Source organism: Mustela nivalis (assembly GCF_964662115.1).
Source record: "Mustela nivalis genome assembly, chromosome: X".
NCBI classification, from domain to species: Eukaryota; Metazoa; Chordata; class Mammalia; order Carnivora; family Mustelidae; genus Mustela; species Mustela nivalis.
This window is the reverse complement of record NC_139040.1, coordinates 62,997,553-63,020,968: the sequence shown is the minus strand read 5'-3', so window position 1 is coordinate 63,020,968 and position 23,416 is coordinate 62,997,553. Positions and strand designations below refer to the sequence as shown.

General features: G+C 38.3%; 1 protein-coding gene across 5 annotated transcripts in view; it reads left to right on the top strand.

Moving 5' to 3' along the window:
• ATP7A (ATPase copper transporting alpha) overlaps positions 1-23,416 on the top strand; it is a 194,579-nt gene that overhangs the window by 136,265 nt on the left and 34,898 nt on the right. For all 5 annotated transcript variants that reach the window (XM_082716018.1, XM_082716017.1, XM_082716020.1 and 2 more), the window contains 8 exons: positions 8,281-8,442; positions 10,915-10,991; positions 11,376-11,601; positions 13,243-13,476; positions 14,840-14,931; positions 16,401-16,528; positions 17,742-17,896; positions 18,105-18,239. In XM_082716018.1, the coding sequence (XP_082572144.1) occupies positions 8,281-8,442; positions 10,915-10,991; positions 11,376-11,601; positions 13,243-13,476; positions 14,840-14,931; positions 16,401-16,528; positions 17,742-17,896; positions 18,105-18,239 (1,209 nt within the window). The remainder of the gene's footprint in view (positions 1-8,280; positions 8,443-10,914; positions 10,992-11,375; positions 11,602-13,242; positions 13,477-14,839; positions 14,932-16,400; positions 16,529-17,741; positions 17,897-18,104; positions 18,240-23,416) is intronic.

The following is a 23,416-nucleotide window of genomic DNA, read 5'->3' as shown; positions in this document are numbered from 1 at the left end:
CTACTCTCCTTCGTATTGAAACCGCACTCCTTGGTAGGTGAACTTGGTCTCCGCTGGATTTCTTGTTGATCTTCTGGGGGAGGGGCCTGTTGTAGTGATTCTCAAGTGTCTTTGCCCCAGGCGGAATTACACCGCCCTTACCCGGGGCCGGGGTGAGTAATCCGCTCGGGTTTGCTTTCAGGAGCTTTTGTTCCCTGAGCGCTTTCTGTAGAGTTCTGGAGGACGGGAATACAAATGGCGGCCTCCTGGTCTCCGGCCCGGAGGAGGCGAGAGCCCAGGGCCCCACTCCTCAGTGCACCCTCAGAGAACAGCGCCCAGTTACTCCCGTCTGCCTGACCTCTGAGCTCACCGAGCCTGCGACCGGTTCAAGGTCACCCCGAGCTGCGAGCTTACTGTCGGCTCTGTCTCTGTAGCCGGCTTTCCCGTTCCAATACCCGCAAGCTCTGCGACACTCAGACACCCCCGATCCTACTGTGACCCTGCGGGACCTGAGGCCACGCTGACCCCGCGTGGGCTTCGCCCCCGGTTTAGCCTCTGGAGCGATGTCCCTCAGCGGAACAGACTTTTAAATGTCCTGATTTTGTGCGCGGTTGCTCCGCTGCTTGCCGGGAGCCGGCCCCTCCCCCGGGGTCTATCTTCCTGTCGCTTTGGATTCACTTCTCCGCCGGTCCTACCTTTCAGAAAGTGGTTGTTTTTCTGTTTCCAGAATTGCTGTTCTTCTTCTCTTCGATCTGCGGATGGATTTTGAGGTGTTTGCAATCTTTAGATAAGCTATCTAGCTGATCTCCGGCTAGCTGAAGCAGTCTCAGCTTGCTACTTCACCGCCATCTTGACTCCTCCCCCCTTTCATTTCTTTTTTTTCAAGATTTTATTTATTTTTATTTGTCAGAGAGAGAAGAAGCAAGGGTAGCAGCAGGCAGAGAGAGAAGCAAGGGTAGCAGCAGGCAGAGAGAGAAGCAGGCTTCCCACTGAGCAAGGACACTGATGCGGGACTTGATTCTAAGACTCTGGGATCATGACCTGAGCCAAAGGCAGCCGCTGACCTGACTGAGCCATCCAGGTGTCCCAAATTGCATTTTGTTTGATGACTGCATAGTATTCCATTGTGTGTGTGTGTGTATATATATATATATATATATATATATATATATATATATGTATATATATATGTGTGTGTGTGTGTGTGTGTGTACACATACACACATACCACATCTTCTTTATCCATTCATCTTTTGATGGACATCTAGGTTCTTTCAATAGTTTGGCTATTGTGGACATTGCTGCTATAAACATTCTGGTGCATGTAGCCCTTTGGATCACTATATTTGTATCTTTAGGGTAAATACCCAGTAGTGCGATTTCTGGGTTGTAGGATCGCTCTATTTTCAACTTTTTGAGGAACCTCCATGCTGTTTTCCAGAGTGGTCGCACCAGCTTGCATTCCCACCAAAAGTGTAGGAGGGTTTCCCTTTCTCTGCCTCCTCTCCAACATGTTGTTTCCTGATTTGTTAATTTTAGCCATTCTGACCGGTGTGAGGTGGTATCTCATTGTGATTTTGTTTTGTATTTCCGTGATGCCGACTGATGTGGAGCACTTTTTCATGTGTCTGTTGGCCATCTGGATGTCTTCTTTGCAGAAATGTCTGTTCATGGCTTCTGACCCTTTTTTGATTGGATTATTTGGTTTTTGGGTGTTGAGATTGATAAGTTCTTTATAGATTTTGGATACTAGCCCTTTATCTGATACTTAGTTTGAAAATATCTTCTCCCATTCTGTCAGTTGTCTTTTGGTTTTGTTAACTGTTTCCTTTGCTGTGCAAAAGCTTTTGGGCTTGATGAAGTCCCAATAGTTCATTTTTGCCTTTGCTTCCCTTGCCTTTGGCGATGTTCCTAGGAAGATGTTGCTATGGCTGAGGTCGAAGAGGATGCTGCCTGTGTTCTCCTCAAGGATTTTGATGGATTCCTGTCTTGCATTGAGGTCTTTCATCCATTTTGAGTCTGTTTTTGTGTGTGGTGTAAGGAAGTGGTCCAGTTTCATTTTTCTGCATGTGGCTGTCCAATTTTCCCAACACCATTTGTTGAGGAGACTGTCTTTTTTCCATTGGACATTCTTTCCTGCTTTTTGGAAGATTAGTTGACCATAGAGTTGAGAGTCTATTTGGGGCTCTCTATTCTGTTCCATTGATCTATATATCTCTTTTTGTGCCAGTACCATACTGTATGATTACAGCTTTGTAATAGCAATTGAAGTCTGGAACTGTGATGCCACCAACTTTAGCTTTCTTTTTCAACATTTCTCTGGCTATTTGGGGTCTTTTCTGGTTCCATATAAATTTTAGAACTATTTGTTCCATTTCTTTGAAAAAAATTGATGGTATTTTGGATAGATATTGCATTAAATGTGTAGATTGCTTTAGGTAGCATAGACATCTTCACAATATTTGTTCTTCCAATTCATGAGAATGGAACATTTTTCCATTTTTTGTGTCTCCCTCAATTTCTTTCATGAGTACTTGATAGTTTTATGAGTACAGATTCTTTGCCTCTTTGGTTAGGTTTATTCCTAGTACCTTATGGTTTTGGGTGCTATTGTAAATGGGATTGACTCCTTAATTTCTCTTCTTCTGTCTTGTTGTTGGTGTATAGAAATTCAACTGATTTCTATGCCTTGATCTTATATCCTCACACTTTACAGAATTCCTGTATGACTTCTAGCAGTTTTGGAGTGGAGTCGTTTGGGTTTTCCACATAAAGTCTCATATCATCTGCAAAGAGTGAGAATTTGAGTTCTTCTTTGCTGATTCAGATGCCTTGTATTTCTTTTTGCTGTCTGATTGCTGAGGCTAGGACTTCTAGTACTATGCTGAATAGTAGTCGTGATCATGGACATTCCTGCTGTGTTCCTGACCTTAGTGGAAAAGCCCTCAGTTTTTCCCCATTGAGGATGATATTCACTGTGGGTTTTTCATAGATGGCTTTGATAATATTGAGGTATGTACCCTCTATCCCTACACTTTGAAGAGTTTTGATCAAGAATCGATGCTGTACTCTGTCAAATGCTTTTTCAGCATCTGTTGCGTGTATCATATAGTTCTTGTTCTTTCTTTCATTAATTTTATATCACATTGATTGATTTGTAGATGTAGAACCAACTTTGCAGCCTAGGAATAAATCCCACTTGGTCATGGTGAATAATCCTTTTAATGTACGATTGGATCCAATTGGCTAGTATTTTGGTGAGAATTTTTGCATCTGTGTTCATGAGGATATTGGTTTTTAATTCTCCTTTTTGATGGTGTCTTTGTCTGGTTTGGGGGTCAAGGTAATGCTAGCCTTATAAAATGAGTTTGGAAGTTTTCCTTCCATTTCTAATTTTTGGAGAAGTTTCAGGAGTATAGGTATTAATTCTTCTTTAAATGTTTGGTAGAGTTCCCTGGGGAAGCTGTCTGGCCCTGGGCTCTCATTTCTTGGGAGATTTTGGATGACTACTTCAATCTCCTTTCTGGTTATGGGTGGTTCATGTGTTCTATTTCTTCCTGATTTAGTTTTGGTAGTTTATATATCTCTAGGAATACATCCATTTCTTCCATATTGTCAAACTTGCTGGCATATAGTTGCTCAAAATATGTTCTTATAATTTGTTTGTATTTCTTTTGTGTTGGTTGTGATCTCTCCTCTTTCATTCATGACTTTAGTAATTTGGGTCCTTTCTTTCTTCTTTTTGATAATTCTGGTCAGGGGTTTATCTATCTTATTAATTCTTTCAAAGAACCAGCTCCTCATTTCTTTGATTTGTTCTACTGTTCTTTTGATTTCTATTTCATTGATTTCTGCTCTGATTTCAGCTTTCTTTTGATGTCCGTTAGCATGGTAGATTGTTTTCCACCCCTTCACTTTAAATCTGGTGGTGTCTTTGGATCTAAAATGAATTTCTTGTAGACAACATATCAGTGGATCTTGTTTTTTTATCCTTTCTAATATTCTGTGTCTTTTGATTGGGGCATATAGCCCATCTACATTTAGGATAACTATTGAAAGATAGGAATTTAGTGCCATTGTATTGCCTGTAAGGTGACTGTTACTGTATATTGTCTCTGTTCCTTTCTGGTCTGTTCCTTTTAGGCTCTCTCTTTGCTTAGAGGATGCCTTTAAATATTTCAATATTTCAATATTTCTCATAGGGCTGGTTTGGTGTTTGCAAATTCTTTTAATTTTTGTTTGTCTTGTAAGCTTTTTATCTCTCCTATTTTCAGTGACAGCCTAGCTGTATATAGTATTCTCGGCTGCATATTTTTCTCATTTAGTGCTCTGTATATATCATGCCATTCCTTTCTGGCCTTCCAGGTCTCTGTGGATAAGTCTGCTGCCAATATAATATTTTTACCATTGTATGTTAGAGACCTCTTGTCCCAAGCTGCTCTCAGGATTTTCTCTTTGTCTCTGAGACTTGTACATTTTACTATTAGATGATGTGGTGTGGACCTGTTTTTATTGATTTTGAGGGGGATTCTCTGTGCCTCCTGGATTTTGATGCTTGTTCCCTTTGCCATATTAGGGACATTCTCTATTATAATTTGCACCAATATACCTTCTGCCCCTCTCTCTCTTTTTCCTCTGGGATCCCAATTATTCTAATATTGTTTCTTCATATGGTATCACTTATTTCTCAAATTTTCCTTTCATTGTTCAGTAGTTGTTTGTCTCTCTTTTTCTTGTCTTCTTTATTCTCCATCATTCAGTCTTCTATATCACTAATTCTCTCTTCTGCCTCATTTATCCTAGCAGTAGGTGCCTCCATTTTTTTATTGCACCTCATTAATAGCTTTTTTGATTTCTACTTGGTTAGATTTTAGTTCTTTATTTCTCCAGAAAGGGATTCTCTAATATCTTCCATGGCTCTTTTGAGCTGAGCTAGTACCTTGAGAATCATCATTCTGAACTCTAGTTCTGACATATTTCTGTCCATGTTAATTAGGTCCCTAGAGTATGGTATTGCCTCTTGTTCTTTTTTCCATGGTGAGTTTTTCCACCTTCTCGCTTTATCCAGATAAATATATATGAAGGAGAGAGTAAAATACTAAAAGGGTGCCAAAACCCCCAGAAAAATATATGCTACCCAAATCAGAAGAGACCTGAAACTGGGGGGAGAAGAAAGGGGAGAAAAATTTAAAAATAGAAAATAAAAATACATATATGTATTTTTATTTTATGTAAAATATTTTATTTTATGTAAAATATTATTTTTATTTAAAATTTTAATTTTATGTAAAATATTTTATTTTATGTATTTTATTTTATGTAAAATACATATATGTATTTTTATTTTCTTGTTTTTTATAAATATATATATATATATATATATTAGACTGTTGAATAGAACAGGGCCACCCACTTGATTTTGGGTGTATTCTGGTCTCTTAATAAAAACTGCCTCCCAAATATTAAGGAAAGAAATACCTATGTATATACAAACATAAGGGTAAACATGATGAAGGGATGGAATATGAATATAAAGATGAAAATTTATAAAGATTCTAAAAAAGGAACTGATAAGAGAAGTTGGTTGGAAATGAAAAAAAGAGGAGAGAATGTGATCAGGCTGGATGCTAGATTTAGGGTATATTTTGATCTATTAGAAGAAATTGTATCCCAAAATTTTAAAGAAAAAAGAGCTATATGTATTCAAAAAATAATTTTAAATACAGCGAAGGGATAAAATAGGAGTATAACTGAAAATTTAAAAAAGATTTTTAAAAAAGATATTGATAAGATAAAATAGTTTAAAAATATTAGAAGAGGAAAGAGGAAAAGTTATAAAAAGTAGAATCTGGAAAAATAAAATAAAAGCAATTTAACTTTGCAAGACTAAAAGATCATGGGGGGAAAAGCCATGAATTCTCTGTGTTGCTTTCCCCTAACTCTGTAGTTCCACAGTTCTCATTGAATTCGGTCTTGGCTGGATGTTCTTTTTGATCTTTTTGGGGAGGGGCCTGTTTCAGTTATTCTCAAATGTCTTTGTCTGAAGTGGAATTGCACCACCCTTGGCAGGGGCCAGCCTAAGTAATCTGCTTGGGTTAGCTCTTGGAGCTTTTGTTACCTGATCACTTTTCATAAAGCTTTGGAGGATGGGAATGATGATGGCAGGCTCCCAATCCCTGGCCCCAGAGGAGCCCAGAGCTCGGGCCCCCACTCTCAATGTGCCTTCCGTGAGACGCAGTCAATCCCTTCAGTCTCCCTGGTCTCCAGCCAGTCTGTGCTTACCTGGCCTTTGAGCATTTCTGTCTCCGGTGCATGGCCCCGTTTGGAGTTTCCAAATCCAGCAGATTCCTGTAGCATGCTCTCATGCTGCTCCTCCTGGAGGAGGAAAGAGGGGGTCTCTCTGGATCTGCCATTTGTGGTGTCCCTGCTTGAGGAGCAATGGCCCAACCATGCCTTGGGTCACTGTTTAAGGTAACCCCGAGCTTAGAGCTCACTCCTTGGCTCTGGCTCCATCTCTGTTGCCAACTTCTCTGCTCTGATACCTGGCAGCCCTGCCACACTCAGACACCCCAGGTCTTTCTGTGGCCCCGCGGTTCCTGAGACCACACTGCCCCTGCGAGGGCTTCACCCCCACTTAGCCTCTGGAGCGACATCCCTCAGAGGAGCAGACTTCTAAAAGTTCTGATTTTGTGCTCTGCTGCTCCACCACTTGCAAGGAGCCAGCCCCTCCCCCACAGTCTATCTTCCCTCACTTTGGATTCACTTCTCCACACATCCTACCTTCCAGAAAGTGTTTGATTTTCTGTTCCTAGAATTGCTGCTCTTCTCTTCTATCTCCTGTGGAGTTTGTAGGTGTTCAGAATGGTTTGATATCTAGCTGAACTCCTGGGACCTCATGCTATTTCAGTCTCCTACTCCTCCTCCATCTTGCTTCCTTTCCTCCCTTTAATTATTTTTTTTCTTAAACGATTTATTTATTTTAGAGAGTGCAAGGTGGGGGAAAAACTGAGGGAGGAGGAGAGAGAGAATCCTCACATGGACTGCCTGGCGAGTGTAGAGCCTGACATGGCACTCGATCCCAGGAACCTGAGTTCATGGCCTGAGCCAAAATCGAGTCAGTCACTTAACTGAGCCACCATCTGATTTTCTTGAATACATGCTTCCTGGATTGCCAGAATCTTTTATTTAATTTCCAAATTTCACAAAAAGTTAGTTTTGTCAGTTTTTGCCAGTTTTTTCATTGTTTTTATGGAGGAGATAATTTTCAAAGGCCTTTAGTACACCATTACTTATATTCTTTCAGTAGATATTCTTGAATAAAAACTGTAATTTGTTATATATCCTTTAATCACTTCCCAGAGTCTTTAAGGGCTGTTTTTTGAACTTTTGTTCAATTTATCATTGCTTTTGGGGGGAGGGATTTGCTGAGCTGTACACACAGTCATTCCAGAAGTGTTGCTATTCCATTTTAGAATTTTTAAAATTATTTTTATTTATTTATTTATTTGAGAGACAGAGATCAGAAGTAGGCAGAGAGGCAGGCAGAGAGAGAGGAAGGGAAGCAGGCTCCCTGCTGAGCAGAAAACCCAAAGTGGGGCTTGATATCAGGACCCTGGGATCACGACCTAAGCCAAATGCAGAGGCTTTAACCCACTGAGCCACCCAGGCACCCCTCCATTTTAGAGTTTAATACTAAGCTGAACTATAACCTCCCCCAAGACATAAGGCAAAATACATTTTTAGACAAAGGTATAATACTTTTGTCATCCATTAACCTTTGATAAAAGTAATACTGAAGACTAAGAAATCTAGGGAGAAACAAGACATTGAGTAGAAGAAATGATTGATCCTTTATCACTGAGTAGTGATAACACGTGTAGTGACAGGAAGAGAGAGACTGACTTAATGAGATCCTCTTCTATTTAACCTGTTGCAGGGCGCCTGGGTGGCTCAGTGGGTTAAGCCACTGCCTTCGGCTCAGGTCATGATCTCAGGGTCCTGGGATCGAGTCCCGCATCGGGCCCTCTGCTCAGCAGGGAGCCTGCTTCCCTCTCTCTGTCTCTGGCTGCCTCTCCATCTACTTGTGATTTCTCTCTGTCAAATTAATAAATAAAAATCTTTATCCTGTTGCAGCTGGACCATATTGTTCAATGTAATTTTATACAAAAACAGCATTCTAGTGAACACATCTGAAGGATATTAATAGTGCAAATAAGACCTTTTGTGTTCATCCCATGTTATAATTCATGTTTAATGGAGGAAAAATAGATTTCTGAATAACAAAACCTTTGTCTTTAACAGGTGAGAGGAATGACATGTGCCTCCTGTGTACATAAAATAGAGTCTACCCTCACAAAACACAGAGGGATCTTCTATTGCTCTGTGGCCCTGGCAACCAACAAAGCACATATTAAATATGACCCAGAAATTATTGGTCCCCGGGATATTATCCATAGAGTTGAAGTAAGTGGTAAAATTTTGGATTTCTGTGTTCTTAACCTATTCAGTCAGCACTCTGTTGAATCACTTCTAGTTTGTATCAAAGACAATGAAAAATATGGTTCCTTTGATTATTTTCAATTAACATGTCCCAAATTTAATATGAATATGTTTACAAACTTTTTTTTTCTTAGTCTTTGTCAGGAAGAGTTAGGCAAAGGCATATTGGCACTATTAATCAGGAGTTGATTGAAGGTAGAATCACAAATCCTTTAAAAATATTTAGAAAATGTCAGTAAAGTACAATTATTAAAAAAGCAAGCATCATGCTAGATGCTTTATTGTACCTAGATCAAAGCAAACTGTAATTTTAAAAAATTTGTGTATGGTTCACACAACGATGTTATATTAGTTTCAGGAATATAACATAGTGATTCAACAACTCAGTAGTTATGCTATGCTCACCATAAGTGTAGCTCCCATCTTTCACCGTACAGTGCTATTACAGTACCATCGTCTATATTTACCATGCTGTACCTTGTTTTCCCATGAATTAGTCATTCTATAACCAGCAGCCTGTATTTCCCACTCCCCTTCACCCGTTTTACCCATCTCCCATCTACCTCCCCTCTGGCAATCATCAGATTGTTTTCTGTATTTATAGATCTGATTCTGCTGACAAATGATGTATTTTTAAGTATGAAATTTAAAAGACCAAACCCTTTTATTTGTCACAGACTTATCTCGTGTTCTTCAGTAAATCAAGTGGTAGTACATGTGACAATGCTTTACAAGTTTTAATATGGTATACCCTTGGTGTTATAATGCTTGGAGCATATTAATATTCAGATAAGATCCTATTAATACAGATAATAATGCCATTAACATCTTTGTGAAGCTAGCATTATTGAGTATTTAGTATGAGCCAGTTACCAAGATTGCAAAGCTTCAACTCTTAATTTAATCTCACAAGAGTGCTATTATCTTCATTTTAGAGATGACGAAACTCAGGTTCAGAGAAATTAAGGTACTTACCCCAAATCACATAACTAGTAAGTGTCATAGCTGGGATTTGAGCCTATTCTTTCTTTAAAAAAAAATAAGTTTTATTTATTTGTTTGAGAGAGAGAGAGAGCAAGCAAGCAGGAGGCAGGAGAGGGAGAAGCAGACTCCCTGGCAGTCGGACACAGGGCTCAATCCTGGGATTCTAGGATCATGACCTGACCTGAAGGCAGATGTTTAACTGACTGAGCCACCCAGGCACCCCGAGCTTATTCTTTCTGACTGTAAAATGCATGCTTGCTTTTTTCACTGTGCTGTGCTACACTACCAACAAATAAAAGATGGCAGCATTTTCCCTAGTAGCTGAAAATAGAGAGTATGTTACTGTCTATGTGCATATGAGTCTTATGTATGTGTAGTTTTCTTTAGTACTTTCTTTTATTGGGGAAAATTTGTGTTAATGTTCTTTTTCTGACAGAAGAAGAGTAGAGACTGCATCTGCAAAGACTTCAATAACATATTTAGTATGGTGCTTTTTTGGCCTATTATTCAGTTTTCTAAACTTGTTCAGGGGATAGATAGATAGATGTCAAAGCTAAAATTTAATGTATGTCCATACTAGTGGATGATGCTTGTCTAAATGTAAGATTTATGATTTTATTATTGAATTCTGTCTTTATTAAGTCTTCAACACCATCAGCCTGACCAACCAACAGATTCTGCTTTTTTCTTTTCTTTTTTTTTTTTAATTACTTATTAGATGGTTTAGCTTACTTTTTTTCTTTTTTTTTTTTTTTAAAGATTTTGTTTATTTATCAGAGAGTGGGGGGAGAGAGCGAGCACAGGCAGACAGAATGGCAGGCAGAGGCAGAGGGAGAAGCAGGCTCCCTGCTGAGCAAGGAGCCTGATGTGGGACTCGATCCTGGGACGCTGGGATCATGACCTGAGCCGAAGGCAGCTGCTTAACCAACTGAGCCACCCAGGCGTCCCTTTAGCTTACTTTTTGATATATTAAGAATCTGGGGTGCCTGGGTGGCTCAGTGGTTTAAGCCTCTGCCTTCAGCTCAGGTCATGATCTCAGGATCCTGGGATTGAGCCCCACATCGGGCTCTCTGCTCAGCGGGGAGCCTGCTTTCCCCTCTCTCTCTGCCTGCCTCTCTGCCTACTTGTGATCTCTGTCTGTCAAATAAATAAATACAATATTTTAAAAGAATCTTAGTGAGGATAGCTACACTTGAGTTAAATTACTTACTAGTTTGAGAACAGTAGGCTAGACATTAACTAGAGTAAAGGATCTATTCATTTCTTTGTTGAAAGATTATAAACAAAAGTAATTAAGGGAATGGAGTATATCTTTACCTTTGCAATTATCAGAGTGACTTGCTCTCAGTAATTGAGTTGAATTGTTCTTAATGACCATTCCATGTCTTAGAATTTCTCTATGTAGTAGTTTTATATTCAGTGAAATAATTGTTTTCTAATGAATTTCCTTAGAGCTTAGGTTTTGAAGCTTCTTTGGTCAAGAAGGATCGATCAGCAAGCCACCTGGACCATAAACGAGAAATAAGACAGTAAGTGCTTTTGGTGTGTCAATGAAAAACAGATTTTGACTCTTTGTTACAAATTTCTTCTAAGAGAGAGAAAGAATGAGGAAGAGGCAGAGGAAGAGGGAGAGAGAATCTTAAGCAGGCTCCACACTCAGCACAGAGCCTGATGCAGGGCTCGATCTCATGACCCCGAGATCATGACCTGAGCCAAAATCAAGAATTGGACGTTTAACTGACTGAGCCACCCAGGTGCCCCCTTTATTACAAATTTAACATCCTGTTGACATGTCAGTTTTTATAATGTCATCCTTATATTGGGTGGAGTGGTCACAATTTGTATTTCCCTATAGTGCATAGAATCTTTAACCACCAGCTACTTACCAAAATGATGTTTCTTTTTTACGTAAGGTGGAGACGCTCCTTCCTTGTGAGCCTCTTTTTCTGTATTCCTGTAATGGGGCTGATGATATATATGATGGCTATGGATCACCATCTTGCAACTCTTCACCATAATAAGAACATGAGCCAAGAAGAAATGATCAAAATTCATTCTTCTATGTTCCTGGAGCGCCAGATCTTGCCAGGACTGTCCATTATGAATTTGCTATCCTTTCTATTGTGTGTACCTGTACAGGCAAGTGAAATGTCAGCAAGTGTAAATGTTAATAACGAAAAATAGCAAAATGTGAAAGGCAAGGCTATTTTCAATTGCAAAACAGATTATTAGCCAGAAGTTTGATCATTTTATGCTAGATGCTTTATAAAAATAATCTTAACCTGAGCGGTTAAAGTAGATAATAAATTCTACTTAACTTCTAAAGATATTGTTTAACAACAAAGCAGAGAGAAAAAGTTCAATTCATATTTAGATATGAATTTAGCATTCATATCTGCTGCTGTATATAACTTTGTTTAAAGTTATAATTAAAAATATTTTATTTATATTTGTATTTATATTCTATATTAAATATATTAAAATTAATTATCCTACTGTTATATTAAGTATATTTATAAATATTTTAATTAATATTTATTATATAAAATAAAATGATAATTATAATATCATAATTATGATTATATATAATATATAAAAATAAATATATATGAATAATATATAAATATACTTAATATAATTAATATATAATATATAATATATAATATATAATTAATATTATTATATATAATTATAATTACGATATTATAATTATAAATGATAATTATAATATTATTTTTTTAAATTTTAATTTATTTATTTGACAGACTGAAATCACAAGTGGGCAGAGAGGCAGGCAGAGAGAGAGAAGAGAAAGCAGGCTCCCTGCTGAGCAGAAAGCCCGATGCGGGGCTTGATCCTAGGACCCTGGGATCATGGCCCGAGCTGTAGGCAGAGGTTTTAACCCACTGAGCCACCCAGGCACCCCTATAATATTATGTTATTATTCTAATTATTTCTCCTTGGTACTGATGTCCATTAATTTCTGTATGTTTTCAACTCTTTTTCTTTTTTAAAGATTTTATTTATTTATTTGACAGAGAGAGATATCACAAGTAGGCAGAGAGGCAGGCAGAGGGGGAGGGGGAGGCAGGCTCGCTGCTGAGCAGAGAGCCTGATGCAGGGCTCCATTCCAGGACCCTGAGATCATGACTTGAGCTGAAGGCAGAGGCCTAACCCACTTAGCCACCCAGGTGCCCCTCAACTCTTCTTTTCAAATAAACTTTTACTATGGAACAATTCCATCCCATAAATCTATTCCGTTCTCTGATCCTTGTAAAAGGCAATGATGATTTTAAGAACATCTTAGTATGTTTCTTCATACTAATGAGAAATAAGCTTTTCAGTAGTTTACCAATGAAAACAGCCAGTCAGCAGTTCCAGTAGCTTGTAATATTCCACTTAAGTTGAATTTTAGGGAGGGGAGCTGAGTTTTATGAATATATATAAAAAAGTAAAAAAAAATGTAATTGTTTTCTTAGTTCTTGTTTTTGCTAACATCTAAAAGAAAAATCGGAGAATCATCTGACTTTCTTTATACTACAGAATATCCTTGGATCTTAGAGGACAGCTGCCAAGGACTTCTGCTGCAGTTTGCCTCAACACACACAGACCTGCTAAAATACAGACATTGTTATTTCAGCTTAAAATACTTCCTTAGTGTTTCTGGTTTAGATAAAAGCCAAAGAAAATTAATAATGAGACTGTATCTTTGTTCCTGAGCTATATATGTGAATTTCTGCATTTTATAAAAAAGCAATAATTATTGTTCCTCTATTACAGTTTTTTGGAGGCTGGTACTTCTACATTCAGGCCTACAAAGCACTGAGGCATAAAACTGCAAATATGGATGTACTGATTGTGCTGGCGACCACAATCGCTTTTGCCTACTCTCTGGTTATTCTTCTGGTTGCAATGTATGAAAGAGCCAAAGTAAACCCTATAACTTTCTTTGATACGCCTCCTATGCTATTTGTATTTATTGCCCTGGGCCGGTGGCTGGAACATATAGCAAAGGTACAGTAAGAAAGGGTAACATTTGTTAAAATCTTGGATGGATAAGGGATCATATTTTTTAGACCAGTAGTTGTTGGAAATATACATGGATTTATATAGTTAACGAAAGAAATGCTTCTATTTTGTTATAAATTTTAAGTTAAATATTCCTGTAGAAGTTTATAAAATTTATGGAATTAAAACTGTAGATAGTATACTATATGCATGCTTATTTCAAGAGAGAAACATTTGCTAAGTACTTACTTACATCACATTTTTAATGGAAAAATTGAGGTGACCACAGGATTTAAAATAATGGTGGAAAAAATATTCACTTATAGTCCCACACTATAATGGAAATTACTTTCCAATCCTGTTCTACATACCTTTATATTTTTATAGCGTGGCAAACATTGTATACATACTAGTTTATCCTTAACACTAGAAAGTTTTCCCCCCATTTTTCCAGTCCAGATATAATTATTTGGTATTTTCTAAATAACATTTTGTCAAATCATTGTGCTATAACCCACTAAACCATTTCAGTTTTGTTCTCAATTAGACTGCTTTCAGTTTTAAATTTTAGATAATCCTGCATTAAACATACTCGTGTTTAATAGTAATTTCTGTTGAATTAATATCTTAGGATAAATTACAAAGTATGTGAGTAAAGGGCATAAATCTTTTCATGGCTCATGCAACAAATAACATTCTTTTGGCAGTAAGAATATGTTAGTGAAGTAGTTTTACTACATCTTCACCAGCATTAACTCCTGTATAAATTCTTGCTAAGTTGGTAGGCATTAAATGGTATCATAGAGGTGCTTTTGTTTTTATTTCTTCCATTAATAGCAGGAATAAACATTTTTCTCCACATCAGGTATTTTACTTATTTTTTTTAAAAGATTTTTTATTTATTAGACAGATAGAGATCACAAGTAGGCAGAGAGGCAGGCAGAGAGAGAGAAAGGAGGAAGCAGGTACCCCACTGAGCAGAGAGCCCAATGTGGGGCTCGATCCCAGGACCCTGGGACCATGACCTGAGCCAAAGGCAGAGGCTTTAACCCACTGAGCCACCCAGGCACCCAGGTATTTTACTTCTTAAATGAATTGCCTAATAATGTCCATAAGCAAAGGACTTATGCGCCTGGGTTCCTGATGTTTTTCCTTTTAATTTACATCACTTATTTTTAAATTATACCTAATAATACATTTTATATTTTGTAGACTTCACATTTTTGAAGTGTAACATTTTCTAATTTGAACTAATTAGTATTCCTAAAGCTATCTTTTTGGAAAATGTTAAGTTTTATATCTTTATTTTAGGTAGAACCTGAGCTTTTTACTTCCTTAGCATTGTTAACATGTTTGTTTTAATTTGTAGGGCAAAACATCAGAGGCTCTTGCCAAGCTAATTTCACTACAAGCTACGGAAGCAACTATTGTAACTCTTGACTCTGATAATATTCTCTTAAGGTATTTATTTTCATTATTTCCCCTTATCTTTTTAACTTCTTACAAAAAATATCAAATATACCCAGAAGTAGAGAGAAGAGTATAATGAACTTAGGTCATCTGTCTCCCAGATTTAACAATTATTCACATTTTGCCCAACTTATCTATGCATTCTGTCTTTATATTGTTACAGTAGTATTTAAATTCTAGTCATATTGGTTTATTGCTAAATGTTCCTGTAGTATCTCTAAAAATAGGACATATTCCTATGTAACTATAATACCATTTTGCACTTAAAATTAACAGTACCTTAATATGTATGTAGTCTGTATTCTCATTTCTCCTGTTGTCCCTAAAAAGCTATTTATTTATTGTAGAGAGAGGGTGGAGAGAGAGAGAGAGTGTGTGTGTGAGAGAGAGTGAGAGAGAGTGCTTTTGCATGAGTTGGGGGAGGAGCAAATGGGGAAGAGCAGCTGGGGGGCGGGGCGGGGGAGGGGGAGAAGAATCTCAAGCTGATCTTATGGTGAGCACAGAGCCTAGAGCCTGTTCCAGGGCTTTGATCTCACCCTGAGATCATGACCTGAGCAAAAACCAAGAGTTAGTTGCTTAACCATCTGAGCCATCCAGGCACCCCGTCTCCAAAAGTTTTGTTTCTTTGTTTGGAATGGAAATCAAACAAGGTCTATGTGTCAAAGCATTTGACTGACATGTTTCTTTTAATCTAGAGCAGCTCTTCCCTTCTGTTTGCCCTCCCTCCCCACCATGCCTCACCACTTACTGGTGACTTGTTAGAGAACCATCCATCAATTGTCCGGTAGAATATCACACAGTCTGAATTTAACTCTTTGCTTCTTTGTGGCATCATCTGACTTGTTCTATAGCTCCTGTTACCTGTAAACTGGAAGTTAGAGCTAAAGACTTGATAAGATTTCATTCTTTTTTAAAAATTTTCATTCTTTTGTATTTTTTATTTATATAGTCATAAAATTATGTAGGCAAATTTACACAACAAATAAATTGTTTTTTAAGATTTTATTTATTTATTTGTCAGGGAGAGAGAATGAGCAGAAGCAGGGGGAGTGGCAGGCAGAGGGAGAAGGCGGCTCCCCACTGAGCAGAGAGCCCCAATGTGGGGCTTAATTCCAGGACCCCGGGATCATGACCTGAGCCAAAGGCAGACACTTAACTGACTGAGCCACCCAGGCTTCCTATAAATTTTTTAGTTAAATAAAACCCCTTATATTATTTTCTAAAGCTTTCATTTATTCATTCAGTCACTATTAAATAAATATATCCTTTGTGCCAGGTACTGAGCTATTCCCCAGCAGTAAACCAGACTGATACTGTAGCTCCCAGCTTAAATGTTAGTTCTAGTTGCCATTGGTAACAATTATGGAGCGACAGGCTTGACATGAACCAATAAACTTGCATGGAAAGATCAGGGTGAGAAGCATATTTTCAGAGTGCTTTTTATTTTAACTCCGATCCAGTGAAGAACAAGTGGATGTGGAACTCGTACAACGCGGAGACATCATTAAAGTTGTTCCAGGAGGCAAATTTCCAGTGGATGGTCGTGTTATTGAAGGCCATTCTATGGTAGATGAGTCCCTTATCACAGGTATGTTCTTTCAGAGAATCATGACATGAAAGTAAAGTGCACCCAAAGTCTTAATTAAAAAGAAGAATAAAAAGTGGAGAGCTTTTTTAGAAATTATGGAATGAGTAAATGGTGAGTGAAGAGAATAGGAATTCTTTTAAAAATGGTATTAAATCATGAGAGACTATGGACTCTGAAAAACAATCTGAGGGGTTTGAAGTGGTGGGGGGGTGGGAGGTTGGGGTACCAGGTGGTGGGTATTATAGAGGGCACGGATTGCATGGAGCACTGGGTGTGGTGAAAAAATAATGAATACTGTTATGCTGAAAATAAATAAATTAATTAAAAGAAACTGGAAAAAAATGGTATTAAATCAATTTCTGTAGATTTACTTTGTGTTTTTCATTATGCTACTGAAAGCTTTTTTTTTTCCACTGAGTATTGTTAATGACTAGAATGTGTAACCAAAACCCAAGAAACTTTGGCAGATTTTCCTGAGCAAATACCTGTTTATTTTCCTGACCTAAAGACTGGGCTGGTTTATGCTGGAATATGACTCCAAATTTTCCACATCAGGGCCTGCTCTAAGAAATTAGGCCTTGGAATAGTTTTAGAGATATTAGATAACTAAGGGCAGTCTGGAGCAGAACTGAAAGAATACCTTTCATGCTTGAACCGTCAAAATAGTCCCAGAAGAGGCGCAGCTTATGGACTATAAGGAAATAATTTTGGACTCTTGTGTTTCTCAACAGGGTGCTATTGCCAGTTCAGATGGGACAATTCTTCTGAGGGAACTGCTTGAGCATTATAATACATTTAGTATCCCCTGACCCCAGCCCACTAAATTAAGAGTAGCAGAACCCCATGCTCCAGCAATAGTTATTATAAACAAGAACTCCCTAGGGAGTTTTAGAGAACTCCCTAGAACATTTCTAAATGCTCCTTGGGAACATATTGAGGACCAGTGATCCAAGACTACGGTGCAACTTTAAAAGTGTCTATATATAAGAGCTGACTTGACAGATTTTTCTAGTTTAAGGTATGTGTCCTTGGGATTGGCCCAGAACTGACATAAGAGAAAAGAGAGGGCAAGTTTAACCTAGGGATTTATCCAGATTCTGTTTCATGAAGTAAAAATCTCCTTTCTACATATTTTTGACAATTAATACATAATAGCATGTTTTAAGATAGTATGTATTTATGCTCCCTAAATCTGACTTCACTCCTTCTACAGGGGAGGCAATGCCTGTGGCTAAGAAATCTGGCAGCACAGTAATCGCTGGTTCCATTAACCAGAATGGGTCGCTGCTTATCCGTGCAACCCATGTTGGAGCTGACACAACACTTTCTCAAATTGTCAAACTTGTGGAAGAGGCGCAAACATCAAAGGTAACTTGATTTCCTGGGAAAAACAAAGTATTTTTTTAAAAAGACTGCTAAGAATAAATCCTGATCTAGTGTTTATATTTTCTTTTAACTCCAGTTACATTAATGTGGAAATTATTAAAATATTTGTGTGTAATACCAAATATACCCTGTATTCATTATCAAAAAAAGGAGACTGATACATGTATTATTGTTATTATTGTTGTTCTAGGCTCCTATCCAACAGTTTGCAGACAAACTCAGTGGCTACTTTGTTCCTTTTATTGTTATTGTTTCCACTGCTACTCTCTTGGTTTGGATTGTAATTGGATTTCTGAATTTCGAAATTGTGGAAACCTACTTTCCTGTAAGTGACTTGTAACAACTCTTTACATAAAACAGTTTGTGAATATTTCCCATACTATTATTTGGAAAATAGCTTTAGTAATTACTAGTATCTTTATGGGCCTGGAATGGGAAGGTGATAATAATATATGCATTTCATAAATTTAAAAATTTCCCTCTGGAAGATTTTTTCATTATTTTCATTATTTTAAAAATTATTTTCATTATGATTGTCCCAAAGTGAGTACTGAACTTTTATATCTTATACCTAGTCTCATTCCCAATATGACTGCTTTCTCAAAGGACTACAGATAATATTGAGGAAAACCTTGGGATCTCAGCTCTGCCATATACCATCAGGGTGATCTTAGGTCAACTTAATGTCTCTCTGAGCTTCAGTTTTCTTATTGATAAAGTGAGATTCTAATAATGCCCATCCTGCATAACTTGCAGTTGTTGTGAAAGTTAAATAAGATAATATATTGGAAATACTTTGTAATTTATTAAGTGCTTTATAAATATACAAAAATATTAGTGCCACTTCCTCTGTAGTTCTATGATAGTCTCTAAAGTATGGTGTCATAAAGTGGTAAAGTAGACCTGGATTGTGCCTCTTATTAGAGATATAAACTTTTAAAAAAAAAATTCTTGTTTTTTAAAATTATTTTTATTAACATATAATGTATTATTTGCCCCAGGGTCTGTGAATCATCAGGCTTACACATTTCACAGCACTCACCATAGCACATATCCTCCCCACTGTTTATAATCCAACCACCCTATCCCTACCCTACCTCTCCTGCAGATACTACACAGGTTTTGTGCCCATGTGCATTGGAGAAATATCTCCTACATGCCCTATAGTGTCAGGTGAGGGGGCTTTGGCATTCCCAACCAGCTAGGCATTGTTGTCAGGATTCTGATGGCTCGCATTTTTGTTCTGAAAGTCATGTTGGAGACTGAAGAGCTTTGGCCCCTGCTCTTGGGCTTCACCATCATTCTAGCTGTCCTACAAAGTATGGCCCTTCTATTTTGCCCTGAAAGTCCTAGATTTTTGGTCATTAACAGAAAGGAAGAAGAGAGTGCCAAGAAGATCTTCTAGTGATTGCAGGGCACCCAGAATCTGACCCAGACAGAACATCAGGGAGATGAAAGATGAGAGTGCTAGGATGGCCCAAGAAGAGCAAGTCATTGTGCTAGAGCTCTTCAGCATGCCCAGCTACTGACAGCGTATCGTCATTTCCATCATGCTCCAGCTCTTCCAGCAGCTCTCTGGAATCAGTGCTGTGTTCTCTTACTGAATAGGAATCTTCAAGATGCAGCTGTTGGGGAGCTGTTGGTGTGAGTGTGACTAATACTGTCTTCATGGTAGTTTCTCTGCTTTTGATGGAGAGGGCAGGGAGGAAGACTCTACATCTGATTGGTCTTGGAAGGATGGCTTTTTTTTCCATCCTTATGACCATTTCATTGCTATTAAAGGATGAGTATAACTGAATGGGCTTTGTCTGTATTGCAGCTGTCTTGGTCTTCATGCCCTTTTTTTTTTTTTAAAGATTTTATTTATTTATTTGACAGACAGAGATCACAAGTAGGCAGAGAGGCAGACAGAGAGAGAGAGAGAGGAGGAAGCAGGCTCCCTGCAGAGCAGAGAGCCCGATGCGGGGCTCAATCCCAGGACCCTGGGATCATGACCCGAGCTGAAGGCAGAGGCTTTAACCCACTGAGCCACCCAGGCGCCCCTTCGTGCCCTTTTTTGAAACTGTTTTTTTGTGGCCAAACTCTTCGGCTGGGGACCCCACCCAGCTGCAATGGCAGAGGGCTATGTTCCAGCTGGACTTCCAGCTTGTTGGCTGGGCAGCTCTTACCCCTCAGCTGCATTCTATTTAGGAGTCTGCCTGTGTTTGTATTGTCTTCACTGGCTTCCTTATTATCTTCTTGGTCTTTAGTCCCTGAAACCCACGGCAGAACTTCTGCGGAAATTACACGAGTCTTTGAAGGGCAGGTGGAAGAGGCCAGTAGAACTGACAAAGGGCCCACTCTGGAGATAAACAGTATCCTTCCTACCACCAAGGTCTAAGCTGTGCATCCTTACCAACATGAAAAAGCAAACTCTCCCTGAATGACAGAGAGAGAGAGAGAGAGAGAGAGAGAGAGACTTCGTCAGGTGGTAACCCAGGACTGTTTCTGAATGCTGCTACTTGATTCCTTTCTCTTCCCACATACTTCATGAGCACTCAGAGGAACCCAGTGCTGGAGTTAGTTGTATCTTCAATGGCTTCTTAAACATTTTATTACTTGGACATTCTCTTCTGTTTAGGAGAGACTAAGGAAAACTTCCTTTGTTTCAAAAGGAATTGGCTACTTGGCATATGACAACTTTGCCAGCTTTTTTTCCATTGGGTTGTGAGTTGAGTATTGCCTCACAAGGACATACAGGAGTGTAAGAGTAAGATACAGTTTCCTCTACCCCAGACTTAACAGGAAGTAGATCTACATGAGTGTGGAGGGCAAAGAGGGGTTAAATAAGAGTACCTTCCTCACTTCTGTACAGCTCTGCAGAGAAAATTAACTCGAGTTTTATTTATCTTCTGGTTTTATTAACACAAATATTTAGTTCTTTAAGTGTATAGCAGTTTCACCAAATAATGAGAACATAAGGAAATTGAGGTTAGAGGGAGGTGCTTAAAGAGAGATTATAGGGTGGAAGATTTGATACTGGAAAAGTCAAGGTACAATAAGAGCCATATACATTTTATAGAGACAAGAGTCTCTACATTTAGAGAGAAATGTAGTATGTCATTGAAGTGTGCATGAGGTGATGTGTGAGATTTGCATGTTGCCTCTTAACAATTTCTGTCCTTCATGTGGAAACTCTCAAGTTTAACTTCTTAGAAAAGTCTTGTGCCTATACTAAGAAGCTACTGGTTTCATTTGGAACTTTTTTCTTTGTTGAAGATTATATGTAGTATTACTTGAAGTCTAGGATGATTACGAAAATAGGCATTGTAGTTAATGGTGGTTGATGGATTCTAATTTTGGATGGAGTCCAGAGAAGGGAAGTTTAATTCTAGAAATCCTTTCTCCCCTCACTGGACCAAAAAAGTTCTTCCCCATGTAGTGGACTCTTTTTTTTTTTTTACAGATTTTATTTATTTGACAGACAGGGATTACAAGTAGGCAGAGAAGCAGGCAGAGAGAGAGAGGTAAGCAGGCTCCCTGCCGAGCAGGGAGCCCGATGCGGGGCTCCATCCCAGGACCCTGACATCATGACCTGGGGCACAGGCAGAGGCTTAACCCACTGAACTACCCAGGCGCCCCGACTCTTTTTTTTTTTAAACTACTCCTAACTACCCATCTGGTGGGGGAGCCCTCCAAATGGGCAACCCAGTTTTGTTTTTTGGATTTTAGTTGCTGATTTTTATTTTTTTGAAAGTTTTAATTTTAATTCCAGCTAGTTAATATACAGTGTTATATTAGTTTCAGGTATACAATATAATGGTTCAGTAATTCCATACATCACCCAGTGCTCATCACAAGTCCACTCCTTAATCTCTAACACCTGTTTAACTCATCCCTCCATCTACCTACCCTCTGGTAACTATTTTCTATACTTAAGAACCTGTTTATTGGCTTGCCTCTCTCTCTCTCTCTAGCTTTCCCCCCACTTTGTTCATTTGTTTTGTAACTTAAATTCTACATATGAGTAAAATAATATGGTATTTGTCTTTCTCTGACTTATTTTGCTTAGCATTATACTGTCTAGCTCCATCCATGTGGTTGTAAATGGCAAGAATTTATTCTTTTTGGTGACTGAATAATATTACATTATAAATATATGCCACATCTTCTTAATCATTCATCAATTGATGGACAGTTGAGCTGTTCCCATACCTTGGCTGTTATAAATAATATTGCCATAAACACAGGGGTGCATGTATCCATTTGAATTAGTGGTTTTGTATTCTTTGGGTAAATACCCAGTAGTGTGACTGCTGGATCATAGGGTAGTTCTGTTTTTACTTTTTTGAGGAACCTCCATACTGCTTTCCAGAGTGGCTGTACCAGTTCCTACCAACAATGTAAGAGGGATTGTTTTTCTCCACATACTCACCAACACCTGGTATTTCTTATGTTGTTGATTTTAGCCATTTGGTCAGGTATGAGGTGATATCTCATTGTGGTTTTGGTTTGCATTTCCTTGATGATGAGTGCTGTTGAGCATCTTCTCATGTGTTGGCCATCTGGATGTCTTCTTTGGGGAAATGTCTATTCATGTTTTCTGCCCATTTCTTGACTGGATTTTTTGGGTTTTTGTGGGGGGGGGAGGTTGTTGAGTTTGGTAAGCTCTTTATAGATTTTGGAAACAAACCCTTTACCAGATATGTAGTTTGTAGTTATCTTCTACCATTCCATAGGTTGCCTTTTAGTTTTGTTGATTGTTTACTTCACTGTGCAGAAGCTTTTTATCTTGGTGAAGTCCCAATAGTTCATTTTTGCCCTTATCTCTGGAGACATGTCTAGTAAGAAGTTACTGTAGTTGAGGTCAAAGAGGTTGCTGCTTGTGTTGTCCTCTAGGATTTTGATGGTTTTCTGTCTCACATTTAGATCTTTCGTCCATTTTGGATTTATTTTTGTATGGTGTAAGAAAGTGGCCCAGTTTCCTCATTTAGCATATTGCTGTCCAGTTTTCCTAACACCATTTGTTGAAGAGACTGTCTTTTTTTCCCACTGGATATTCTTTCCTGCTTTGTTCAAGATTGATTGACCATATAATTGTGGGTTTATTTCTGGGCTTTCTGTTCTGTTCTATTGGTCTATGTATCTATTTTTGAGCCACTACTATACTGTTTTCATTCCTTCAGCTTTGTAGTGTAACTTAAAGCCTGTAATTGTGATGCCTGCAACTTTGCTTTGCTTTTTCAATATCACTTTGACTATTCGGGGTCTTTGGTGGTTCCATATAAATTTTAGGATTGTTTGTTCTAGTTCTGTGAAAAATGTTGTTGGTATTTTGATAGGTAGTACATTAAATTTGTAGATTGCTTTGAGTAGTATAGACTTTTTAAAAAAATTATTTATTTTAGAGGGAGAGAGCGAGCACAAGCAAGGGGAGGGGCAGAGGAAGAGGGAGAGAATCCTCAAGCCGACTCCTTGCTGAGTACAGAGCCCAACATGGGGCTTGATCCCAGGACCCTGAGA